At 38.8% G+C, this 12,818-nt stretch overlaps 1 protein-coding gene across 1 annotated transcript in view; it reads left to right on the top strand.

Annotated features, from left to right (window-relative positions):
* The window catches only part of LOC123506007 (titin homolog), a 337,132-nt gene that overhangs the window by 80,357 nt on the left and 243,957 nt on the right, over window positions 1-12,818 (top strand). Inside the window, exons 39-56 of the mRNA XM_045257816.1 lie at window positions 172-352; window positions 1,474-1,617; window positions 1,969-2,076; window positions 2,425-2,442; window positions 3,512-3,622; window positions 4,224-4,380; window positions 4,662-4,855; window positions 5,249-5,421; window positions 5,633-5,741; window positions 5,978-6,132; window positions 6,440-6,661; window positions 7,163-7,264; window positions 7,875-7,904; window positions 8,709-8,857; window positions 9,372-9,550; window positions 10,165-10,318; window positions 10,778-10,891; window positions 11,902-12,120. Coding sequence (XP_045113751.1) covers window positions 172-352; window positions 1,474-1,617; window positions 1,969-2,076; window positions 2,425-2,442; window positions 3,512-3,622; window positions 4,224-4,380; window positions 4,662-4,855; window positions 5,249-5,421; window positions 5,633-5,741; window positions 5,978-6,132; window positions 6,440-6,661; window positions 7,163-7,264; window positions 7,875-7,904; window positions 8,709-8,857; window positions 9,372-9,550; window positions 10,165-10,318; window positions 10,778-10,891; window positions 11,902-12,120 — 2,519 coding nt within the window. The remainder of the gene's footprint in view (window positions 1-171; window positions 353-1,473; window positions 1,618-1,968; window positions 2,077-2,424; window positions 2,443-3,511; window positions 3,623-4,223; window positions 4,381-4,661; window positions 4,856-5,248; window positions 5,422-5,632; window positions 5,742-5,977; window positions 6,133-6,439; window positions 6,662-7,162; window positions 7,265-7,874; window positions 7,905-8,708; window positions 8,858-9,371; window positions 9,551-10,164; window positions 10,319-10,777; window positions 10,892-11,901; window positions 12,121-12,818) is intronic.

Here is a 12,818-nt window from a genome sequence, read left to right as displayed (position 1 = left end):
GCCTAGTGGCATGAATTAGATAAGTGTGCAACTCCTATTGAAAGTTGGTCTAGTCTTGTGCCATATCTCAAAGACACCTTATTCTTATCAAGAGGGTGGGAGATGTCTGTCATTGTTATCTTTACAAAGTATTATCCTGTTATTCTCGACTCATCTAAGCATCACGTTCAGATCATCAACCACGAGGGAGTGGCCTGTCTGGAGCTGTGCCATGTCAATCGAAGCGACTCTGCTGAGTATACCTGCACTGCCAGGAATCGCCATGGCCGCGTCTCCACTACCTGTGACCTGCGGGTGAAGGGAGAGGAGGACCATAAGCCCACGCCTCCTACCTTTACCACCAGCCTGAGAGGTGACACACACACACACACACACACACACACACACACACACACACACACACACACACACACACACACACACACTCTAAGATCAGGAAAAGTCAATGTTTGAGAAATATTAAAAAGTTTAGTTTTCCACATAGGATGCTGGACATCTGGAACAGTTTGAATAAAGAGGTTGTAACAGCAGAAAATGTACATAATTTTGAGGAAAATTTGGATAAAATTAGATATGAAGACATGTCACTATGAGTCCCTCCAATATACAACTAGGTAAAAACTAGGTAAGCTAGATAAATGCACACACACACACACACACACACACACACACACACACACACACACACACACACACACACACACACACACACACACACACACACACGAAATGATGAAGAAAATAATTACTGCAATGATAAGACCGAGGCTTGAATATGCAACAATACAGTGGGCTCCGAACTTAAAGAAACACATAAGGAAACTAGAGAAAGTACAGAGGGCTGCAACGAAAATGGTGCCTGACTTAAGAGATTTGACTTATGAAGACAGACTGAAAAGAATGCAACTTCCAACCCTGGAAAACAGAAGAGAAAGGGGAGACCTGATAGCAATATACAGAGTGATGATTGGCATGGAAAAATGGATAGGGAAGATCTGTGTATGTGGAATGGAAGAATGTCGAGAGGGCATGGGAAAAACTAAAATGGCCACTTATAGGAGAGATGTGAAAAAATATAGCTTCCCTCATAGAAGGGTGGAAGCATGGAATAGTTTAGACGTGGAAGTGGTCAACGCAAGGAATATTCATGATTTTAAGAAAAAGCTGGACATTAATAGATATGGAGACGGGACAACACGAGCATAGCTCTTTTCCCGTATGTTACAATTAGGTAAATACAATTAGGTAAATACACACACACACACACACACACACACACACACACACACTGGATTGGAAAATTCTTATCATTAGTTAATGTGAGAGTTGAACTGAATTCCTTTCTAGTGTTTGCTTTAATGGCAGAAGTTGAGTTATTGCAAGGGCCCATCTTTTTTTTATCAGCAAGGCTCACAGAATATAAATGCTACAGTACATGGGAGTTCCTATTTCCTACTTGTGTATCTCTCCCAGAACGCTATGTGAGTGAGGATGACCAGTTGGTGTTGTCCTGCCATGTAATGGGTTACCCTCAGCCCAAGATCACCTGGCTCAAGGATGCCGACAGGTTGCCTGCCTCACCGCGCTTCCAGACCTCCATCACCGAGGAAGGCATATGTGAGTGTAATGGTGAAAGTAGGAATGAGGTTAATTGCATTAGTCTCTTTGCTTTGTAATATTGCATTGTGAGTGTAATAGTAAAAAATATGACTAAGGTTCTTGCCATCATCTCTTTGCATTGTTGGTTTATATTCATCATATGAAAATTATATGAGTCTGCTGCTTGAGGAACCCTTCAGTAAACCACTTTTTTTAAGTATCTTTGGAAATGTTTGTATAAGCTTGTCAGTTCATGAGGAAATGTGAAATCATGCAGCACTAGAAGCATTTTTATATTTTATGAAGATTTTATAATGGAATGTGTTTAACAGTTTATTATATTGATGTCTTATTATTCTCCTTTTCCAGGCAAACTGATCATCACCTCTCCTCGCTCTGCTGACTCAGGGAATTACACTTGTCATGCTGAGAACAGAGTGTATCGCGATGAGATATCCGGAGCAGTGCAAGTCCAGGGTGAGTGTTGGTGTTCTCAATATCACTCTGCTGTAGGAAGTATGACTAGCATACAAGTGATATGAAGTCCAGTGTGATTTTTGGTGTTCCCTTTATCATTCTGGTGTAGGAAATGTGATCAGATAAGACGTGTTACAAAAATTACATGATGGTTTTACCTTCAGTAAGTTGATGTTAGAATTATATTGATGGTGTTGCATACAGTATATATTAGTAGGTTGATATGAGAATTACATGATATGCTCCTGTAAAGCAGATTATAATTTTAGTCAGAACTTCACAGCTAGATGAATAAGTGTATGAATAATGCTAATTTATTTTATAAGTAATTTTTCAACTGATTTCCAGCTCTGCTTGAGAAACAACGTGAGTAAATCGTATGAAGTGTTGCATAATAAAAGCTAATTCTTTTTTGTGTTTTTGTTTATTTATGGTTGTTTTATGATCAGTTCTATATGCAAAAGCTACTAATTTAAGCCTTCTCACTGTTTTATTTACAACCAGTGAATCTCAGAAATAAATGTTGATGTTTGACTGACTTATGCTACATCAGTTCTGTGAAAATGGTCTCGTCAGGATATTCACACATAGTGTGTCAGTTGTTTCTTAATTGTGTGGAAGTCCCTCTTACTGTATCTCAGAACAAATTACAGTAAACCCTCAATATAAAGGATCTCGATATACCGAATATCGGATATAACAGACAAAAAATCAGACCGGACAAACCCTCGCTATAACGAATGAAAATCTGTTGCAGCGAGGGTGTTGTCCCATAACATGTTGTCACAAGAACTCCACGTGGCATGCCGCGGGAGCGGGACAGTGGTGGGTATAAATATCGAACAAATTTCAGGATATAATGGATCTGTCTGGTATTTCCATCGGATATAACAGATCCTTGGTTATAACGGATCTTTGGATATAATGACAGACCCGTCCCATATCGTCCGTTATATCAAGGGTTTACTGTGCTCAAATGATTTATTATTTCTTTAATGTACATTAATGATTATTGTTTTGCTTCTTTGTTTGCCCTCGTCTTTTGTGTGTTTTGATCTGGAGTGTTACAGATGTACTATTATTCAAGAGTAGTATATTTTTATGGTACTGTAAAATTAATTTTGAAAAAAAATGGATTTATAGGAATTATTTTTGTTTATTTTGATTTTACTCTGTTGTAGTCATGAACATGAAAACCAGTGAATAAATAAAATTCAATTAGATACAGAGCAAAGAGAAGAGAGTTCAGGCAAAGTAAAATGACTGATTTTTGTGTTTATCAGGGACAAGTACACATCATTGATTCATTGTATTGTAATGATACAATTTATTGTCCCGTGATGGTGCTAGAAGTAAGCCATTGTTAAACAGAGCAAGACATTGCATGAGGGTCATCTCACTGCCATACTTAGCTTATTCCTTTTCTACACCCAAGGCAAACACGATGGTCGGCCAGATGAAAGTGAGTGCCCACGTTTCATCAGTGAGCTGTGCGATCAGTTTGTGGAGGAGAATGGCACACTCACACTGCAGGTGGAGGTGGCAGGTGGGCTGATTCAGTTGTTATGCAATTAGTAAGCAAGGTAGTCTGGTACAGGGGAACTATGCACGCTTTGGGGACAGAAGGGTCTCCAAGTGCATGGGTTCAAATCCTGGCCATGGTTCGAGTGTAGATAGGGCTTCTATACTCAGAGTAATGGTTCCCTAGTGGGTGGGCTTTCAGATAGAAGGTACCCAAAAAGTATCTCCTTTAGTCCATAAATTCTTGTGAAAACCCCACAATGTATAAATAAAAAGAATTATGTCAGAATGCACAGATATACATGTAATCATTATAAGGCAAGGTATCTTCATCATAAAAGTGGAATCAACTTTTTACTGTACGTTTTCTTGCTTTACTTGAAACTACCTTGTATAAAATTAGTAAATAGCAGCCTTATAAAGATTAGTTAATGTATTATCCCATGTCTTGTTACATATTGAAAGTAGATTAACATGCAGTGAAGTGAAAGTAGACTTAAATGTAGGGAAAAGTATAGTGAAAGCAGATTTAGATGATGTAAAAGTACAGTGAAAATAGATTTATATGTAGGGAAAAGAAACTCAGTCTTCCAGCACTGTCTCCTTGCTCCTCCCCACCCCCCCAGGCTCCCCAACCCCAGAGGTCCTGTGGCAGTTCAATGGAAGGCTGCTGCATCCATCGGGCAAGTTCCGCATTTCAGCCACTGGTGGGACGCACACCCTCACAGTGTTCCAGGTCACCTCCAAGGACTTGGGCTGCTACTCCTGCAGGATCACAAACAAGTGCGTCAAATTCTTACAAGAATTACCACTAGTGTCCTGTTTGTAGTACTTAGACTGCAAGAAGTCATCAGGCCTATATATGGCAGTCTCTCTATAAAATCTAATTACCTTGGTATTTTCACCTATCATTCTCATCCATAAATTACCTAATCATCTTTGAAGTTCCATAATTATTCTGCAATAACTAAGACTTTTAGTTGATCAGTTTAGTTGATCAGTTTTAGAAGATTCATAAACATCACATGCTATATACAAACTTCCCTTCCTTCATTCCTGTGTAGGTATGGACAGTCATACACCATGAGCACTGTCAACTTTGGCACTCCCAAGACCCGGCGCGGGGCGCAGGTTGAGAAGGGAGATAAGGAGGTGAGGGCTCCCACTTTCACCACACGCCCAGAGAGCATGATCACAGTGCTGCGGGATGAGGAAATCCATCTGAGCTGTGCTGTCCAGGGAGAGCCCACACCAAGGGGTAAGCCAAGGAGCACAGTAGCAGGGAAACAGTGTGGTGATTTTATGTTGTTACTCACACTAGTTGTATGTTATAGAAATTATAGCTTTGACAGGAAGAAAAATTATACAGTTGTTGATACATAACTGATTGTTTTTATGAGCCATGAAAGTGACAGGATTCAAGTATTTATGAATCATTACATTGTTTTGGACTTGGTGATGAATTTTTGTTGAGATTCTTTTCATTGAAACTATTCAGTCAATATAATAATTGCAGTCATCTATATTTAGTGACTAGAGTGACAAATATGTACCAGAATCTAACCTTCAAAGACTACATAGCTAATACACTGATAATAACAATTATGTGTATCCACAATGACTGTAGTAATGTACCTGTATTGTGTTCCAGTGTCATGGCTGAAAGGGACTCAGGATGTGGTGAACACAGGCCGTGCCCACAAGACAGTGCGGGACAACCAACACTCGGTGGTGATTCGCAGCGCTCAGATCTCAGACTCTGGCACCTACACTGTCGAGGCCAAGAACATCAGTGGCTCTGTCAGAGCTTACTGCAGTGTTAAGGTTAGTCCTCACCCATTCTTTGTTTTAGTCTACCTTGAATGTCATCAGTGGGGGTGACTTGAAAGTGTTACAAATTCAGTCTGTTGTCCTTTTTTTTTTTTTCTTTTTTTTTCCATCCCTGAGCTTTTGATATTTTCTACATAGGTTTATTTAGGCAGAAGAAATTCCAAGGCCAATCCTGCAAGTAATGTATCAATAATCTCTAACACAGGTGAGGGAGAACTTCCGATCTCGCAGTTACTCCCCCCGAGGGCGAGATGAGAAGTTCCCTGTCAATGTAGAAGAGGAGCCACGTCTCACCTCAGGCAGATTCATCAGAGGTGAGGGAACACTTCTGTGTGCTCAGGAGAAGAGAAGGAGATAGTTGACTGGAACCATATCTTGATATCTTTATTTTGAGTTGAAGAATAGAGGTTGTGATTATGTTGAGCAAAAAGTGAAGTGGCTATAAATGTAATTGTTCTCTCTCTAGTATTTTGAGTTGAGGAGTAGAGATTGTGATTGTACTAGAGATTAGTAAGGATTATACATGATTGTTATTGTTCTTTTTCTCAAGATGTCCCAGGCAAGGTTGGCACTCCAAAGGCCCGAGATGTGGGCAGGAACTGGGTGTCACTGCACTGGGCCAAGCCACAGCACATGGGCAGTGTGGTGGTGAATGCTTACAAGGTGGAGGGCTGGATACTTGGGGAGGAGGCACGCTGGCAGGAGGTGGGTGAAGGGGTACCAAGGATAGGATTCAGTTCACCTTAGTAATATTGTTAAGGATGCCATTCAGACATGTTGATATTTTAAAATTTGATGTACCTATCTATTTGCTTATCTATATACCAGGTTGGCAGTCTTACTTAGGGTGGCACAGACATGGCATCCCACATTCACACACACATTTATATATAATTTCATGGCCCACCATGCTACATCTTTGTGTTGATAAAATTTGACGTTACTTTGATTGACAGCACAGAAAACTTGTATAATCCAGGAGCAGAATTCATATCTGAGTTCTTCCTCACAGTACGGCGTGTCCCCCATCCCATCATTTGACGTGTACAACCTGAAAACTGACCGTGAGTACCTGTTCCGGGTGACCCCTAGGAACAAGTATGGGTGGGGTGAGGCAGCCATGACTCCCCAGCCCGTCCGAGTGGGGCGGCGCGTGGAGCCTCCAACCTTCCCCCATGCTCTGCCACACCATGTTAGGGCCATGCCAGGCAGTTCCATCTGCATTGATGCCCAGGTGGGGAACAAAGCTAAACCACTGGTGTAATATCATATTGATGTTGTGAACTGAACACCACAGAAAGCATATTGACGATAATGTCTTGTACTTGTCTTTATAAGTATGTATAAGTAATCTTGTGAATTTTGTATATCAGTTAGTGTTATTATAGTGTATTTAATTGTGCTTTTTTAACTTCTTTTGACAGTTGTGGAAAAGAACATGCATAATGAGAAAATGTTACATACAAAAGCTAACTAAAATTGTTGCATTACATTATTCTTATAATGCAGTTTGGAAATTGTCCTCTTTCATCTTTTTGTAGCCAACAATTTTTCTCTAATTGTTGCAGCCTTAACCAGATTCATTCAAATAAAAAACCTGTTTGATAAAGAAGAGCATGAAGTCTTTTTACTTTTTTCCAGTTTTTGTGTCCTTGGCTTATTTGAATGTCTCTTTCATAAGAAAAACAAAAACAAAAAATAGACATCTACAAAGTCTTCACTATGTACCACACAGGTGACAGGTGAACCAGTGCCTGAGGTCCGCTGGTACAAGGATGGTACCTATGTGGATATTCAGCGCTACCCTCGCTTCTCATCCTTCTCCACAGAGAGCTCGGTGGGTGTTACATTCTTACCGTGTCTGCCTCATTGGGTTTCCTTGAATATATCTAGTCATGTGTTTGTATATGTATATCTAAGCATGTTTTCCTAGTTGGAGTAGTTTTATATCAGTATATCTACTTATGTGTTTGTGTAAATATATTTATACCTTGTTATATTTATCTGTATAATTATTTAGCAATTTTTTCATATTTAGAGTTTAAATCTAAACTCCACTCATTTAGTCTTGTTTGTATATATCTGTTCAGTCTTCTCTTCACTTGGTGTATAATCCATGTTTCTATTACCTTTTCTAGTCCATTTCTGATATCTCAGTTTCTTCTTTTTTTTGTATGTGTGTTTATACATATGTGTATATGTGTGTGAAAGCTCCTCTTTTGTTGTAAACAGTCCAAAATTAGATTCTGAGCATAGCTAACTGCACAAGCTTACATTGAAGTAGTTGTTAGTGTGGTGAATGAATGATGTGTGATGGGTTGTGAGGTTCTGTCCTGCTGAGAGGTAAAATTTAAGACTAAGGAATATAAAGATCTTGCCACTGATACTCTCACTGTCCCTCTGACCTGACCCTGTGCTGCTGTGATGCTGCTGTGTTGGGCCTACAGGTTCACAACGTGTTTGGTCTGGTGATCAAGGTAGAGTGTCAGAAGATGACCTAGCTTGGTGATCCATTATGGTGATCTATCTTGGTGATTCATTATGGTGATCCATCATGGTAACCTTATTCCTCTCATGCTTAACATCTGCCTTCCTGTATTTTGTCATGTGAATGATACAACATTCATTGATTCTTGCTAGAAATTCAGTGGAAGTTCTTGACATGCATCAGGATGTTAAGTATTAAATGTGACTTGATATTTTGAAGCACTGTGCATAATCAAGCTATTATATTTTGTTAATCATGCTTTTGTCCGTTTGTTTATTATTTATCATTGTTTCTGTATTAACTTTATTTTTATCACTTTGACATTTAATAACCAATGTCTTCTTGAAAGACTGATTTGAAATATAAATCCCAGTCGAGTGATTTCTCTGAGCCTTGCTATTCACTAATTTTATATTATTTTATCTCCAGCAGTTACCAACATATAACAAGTGCTATTAACTCTATTCATGTGTAATTTTTTCTTTAAGTTTGATTAAGAAAGAAAGCTTTATATTTATTAGTATTAATCCAGAAACACCATTTCAGTCACAATTATGATTGCAGAAGAATTAGGAGGGTATGATCATGTACTGTGGGTTTCAGACATTGAATTTATTTGATGTCATTTCATTATTCCTGTTCTTCTTTGTAGTAATTCTTATGACCTGTAGCTGATAAATTGCTGTTTTTCAGAATAGAAAGATATTGCAACAACTTTCTTTCTTTACTTTTTTTTTTTTTTTTTTTTTTCTTTTTTTAACCAGCAAGTAATCCCTTGCATGTGTATCCTCAGGTGAGCTTGAGGATTGATGACTTACAGTGGGAGGATGAGGGCAAGTATGAGCTGGAGGCGGTGAACCCGGGCGGGCGGGTCACCTCCTTCGCCAGGCTCACTCCTACACATGACTGCTCCGTCCTTGAGGCTCAGGAGCGCATCAACAGGTACTTGTGGCGCTATGGTGGATTCGTTGGACCTAACCTCTGTTTAGATAAATTAGTTGTGTTACATTTTGTATACATCAGCTGTGATTTTTACTTAGGATCATGTAATTGTTGTTGATTTTTATTTCTTTTATATGTTTACATATAATATTTGATTTTTATTCAAGAAGATATGCAGTTTTGTGAATTTGTTTTACTTTATTTATTCAAGTACATCAGCTCTGTGTTTTATTTCCTTGAAAAGTGCTTAGTATCAGAATTGAAATGTGTAATTTTATTTTATTAGGATTAGTATTTTTAGCTCAGAAATCCCTGGAGATTCACATTTCCTTGCACTGTGTACTAATCATAGAGATACATTTATTCCTCTATTAATCCATTCTTGTATGTAGTTGGGTATATTACACATATTTTGTTAGGTGTTCAAGTCAAGGCTTACTCCAAACTAGCTAAACCAGATCAAATGCTTTTTTACTATAGCCTAACTTAAATTCTCTTCCTCCTCCTCCTGCAGCAACCTGATGGCACTGTCCCGGCTGGACAGTGCCCCCAGCATGGCGCCACATTTCACCATGCGCCTCAGAGACCGCCGGGTTCAGGTGGGCTTCCCAGTGCGCCTCACCTGCCAGATTGTGGGCATCCCTCGCCCTCAAGTCACCTGGTTCAAGGATGATAATCTGGTCACACCTGATGGTAATTGTTTAATTATTTTTTGTTTCTTTTTAGTTATTGAACTATGCTGATGTGATTTTATTAATTGTATTAGAAAATGTTTTGCTTTATCCCAAGTAGTGACTATTTCCTCATTCTCATTTTTTATTTAGTAGTTATTGTACTCTGTTGATTTGGTTTTGTAATGATTCTTATATTGATGTAATTTTCTTGATGGCTGCTGCTGATTATCTTATTCCTTGTTTCTTCTGTATTAGTTGTTGTAGCCAATTACTCAAGTTAATAACAATTTTTTTGTACCTATATGATATTTTGATTTTAGAAAGTTGGTATTATTGATGATGGTACTTGAAATGTTACTTATGAAAAGAGCCATGTGACTCAATTATTACTGTATTGCAATTTAGTTCTGCATCTGTTAAGTACTGATATGATGCTTTCTTTGTCCAGTTTAGGAAATGTAAGTAGGTGATATTAGCAATGATACCTGCTAGTGAAACTGTTATGATGGGTAATATGAGACATGTTTTGATTCACTTGTTAGTCAGTATGGATAGCCTTGGTACCATAACATCATGTTCGATAAGGAAATTGAGCCACTTATGATGTACTGACAAGAAGTTTTTGTGGTGCAGAGGGACACATCATATGGCAGGAGGATGGTAACTTCCACACTCTTGAGATCTCCAATGCCTCCCACTCTGATGCCTCCATATACTCTGCCTGTGCTGTCAACGCTCACGGCTCCATCCTGTGTAGCTGCCGCCTCATTGTGGACACCGGTCTGAGGTGAGTGGTGCTGGCAGGTGGGAAGTAAACTGATGGTATTTTTGTGGCTTTTATGATAGAATATTAGAAGCAATACTGATTCTAACAATGAGCAGAGTAGGAATCATTTATAATCTTTAAGCATTTACCTAAATGTTGCTCACAACCTCTATTTTATCCCTGGACACTGGAAAAATTGATCGGTAATGATTTTATCTCTATTGATAGAATATTGTAATCAATATAATTCTAACAGAAGGCAGGATAAAAAAACATTTGTAAGTTAAACAGATCCCTAAATGTTCCTCGTAATCTCTGAATTTTATGCTTGGGGAGCTGGAAAGTAAACTGATAATGATTTTGCAGCTTATTTTGATAGAGTGTTGCAAGCAGCACTATGGTCCCAAGAGTAGGCAGAGAAGGGACCATTCATTACCATCAAGCAGATACCTAAACATTCCTCTGCATCTCATCCCAAAGGTCGTACATCTCACCCATGTTCTTGAAGGAGCTGGAGGATGTGAGTGTGAGGGAGGAAGAGATCATCTTCCTGGAGACAGTGATTGAGGCTTACCCCACTATAGGAGTTGTCTGGTGAGTCACCTGCCACACCTTATCCTTCCTCAGGACTTGTACATAGGCATGGTGTTATTAGTGTGGTGATGCAGAAGAGGGTAGTAATTAGTATGATGAAAGTGCTTAGTGTTAGATATCTGATGTATATGTTCGATTTTTATGATATTTGGTTTTTTGTATACACTTTGCTAGTTTCTTTCTTTAATCTGTGTATTTTTCTATTATTTTTTTTTCTTTTATAGTTGCTTTCTTGTTTAATATTTTCCTATCTTTTAATTTCAAAGTCATGTTATTGTCAACCTTCTGTGTCTTTATTTCTTCATGTATAAATTTCTTGGTTGTCTGTATACTTGATTTTTGCTGTTTTCTTGTTATTTCTTTATCTTGTATTCATGTGTTCTGTTAGTTCTTATGATTTTTTTTTACTTTGTTTATGATCTTGGCAGGGATAGTCTGTCTTTCTGTTTCTTGATAATTTCCTCTTTTTCATTTTATTTCACTGTGCTGCTGGCTTTCCATCCTCATCACTTTCTTTCTCATTATCTTTTCCAAATCTTCCTCATATTTATGATTCTTTCTCTCCCATGGCTACTTCTGCTTCACTTCCAATCCCCATCATTGCCTTCTCTTTCTGATTCTATCTCTCTCATGGCAATTTCTTTTCGCTCTTCTCTGCCTTTATATTGCAACTGAATCTTTGCTTCACCTATCTTCATCACTTCCTTTTTTTTCCTCTTTATTTATTTATTTATTTTTTTTTTTGCTTTTCATCTTTTCGTTCTTCTCTATTCTTACCTTGAAACTGTATTTTCTGCCTCATTTTCTTCCTGTCTACATCACCTCTTATGCATTTCTTTCTTTGCCACTGAGCTGTATCCTTCTTTTATCATCCAATTGTATCTCTGCCACTTTTCCCTTCCTCATCATCTCCTCTTGTGCATTCACCTTTACCATGACTCTTTCTCTCTCCATTCCCCTTTCTCTGTGTCTCTTGACTTCACCATCTGTGCCTCGCTTCCCATCTTCAGGCACCGGGATGGCCAGCGCATCAGGCCATCCCGCAAGCACTCCTTCTCTCTCGACCCTGACGGCATAGCGACTCTGGAAATACGAAATGCCGACTACACCGACGGCGGTATCTACACTTGCACCGCCAAGAACGAGATGGGTCATATCGAGTCCATGTGCCATGTGTCTGTCCTGTGCACTGACTCCGACCTTGCGACCAAGCGACGTGTGGCCTTGAGGTGAGTGGAGTTTGTGGATAGGTACAGTACTGTTCTCTGGTTCCTTATGTGATCTCTTCTGTAATCTGTCTAAGTCTTGCTCTGTCCTTTATCTTTAATTTAGTTTTGTTTCTTTCTTGTGACTCTCTCTTGCTCTTTCTCTGACATATGACTCATGATAAAGTTAGAGTGTGACTATGTGTGTGTGGGTGTTATATCTAGTGATTGTGTGTGTCTGTGTGTCTGTGTGTGTGTAGGCTTACTATATGTGCACTATTAATTATTTGATATTATAGTTCTAAGAGTGTAGTTTCATAGAAGAGCATGGTAAAGTATAACTAGTTTCTTTTCCATTTATTATTTTTGTTTGTATTTATTAATAGTTATCCCTGCATGTGTGTTTTATTTGGCAATATTAAAGTTAGAGTATCATTCCATTTTTCTTGTATTCTCTTGTGAATTTGATGTTAATTATATAAGTGTTGTAAGTTATAGTTTATCTGGTGTGTGTGTGTGTGTGTGTGTGTGTGTGTGTGTGTGTGTGTGTGTGTGTGTGTGTGTGTGTGTGTGTGTGTGTGTGTGTGTGTGTGTGTGTGTGTTTGATCAAGTTACCCCCTCTCATATACAGTTCTCTCTCTCTCTCTCTCTCTCTCTCTCTCTCTCTCTCTCTCTCTCTCTCTCTCTCTCTCTCTCTCTCTCTCTCTCTCTCTCTCTCTCTC

Source organism: Portunus trituberculatus, chromosome 19 (genome assembly GCF_017591435.1).
Source record: "Portunus trituberculatus isolate SZX2019 chromosome 19, ASM1759143v1, whole genome shotgun sequence".
NCBI classification, from domain to species: Eukaryota; Metazoa; Arthropoda; class Malacostraca; order Decapoda; family Portunidae; genus Portunus; species Portunus trituberculatus.
The sequence above is the reverse complement of the archived record's forward strand: the minus strand, read 5'-3'. Positions and strand labels throughout refer to the sequence as shown.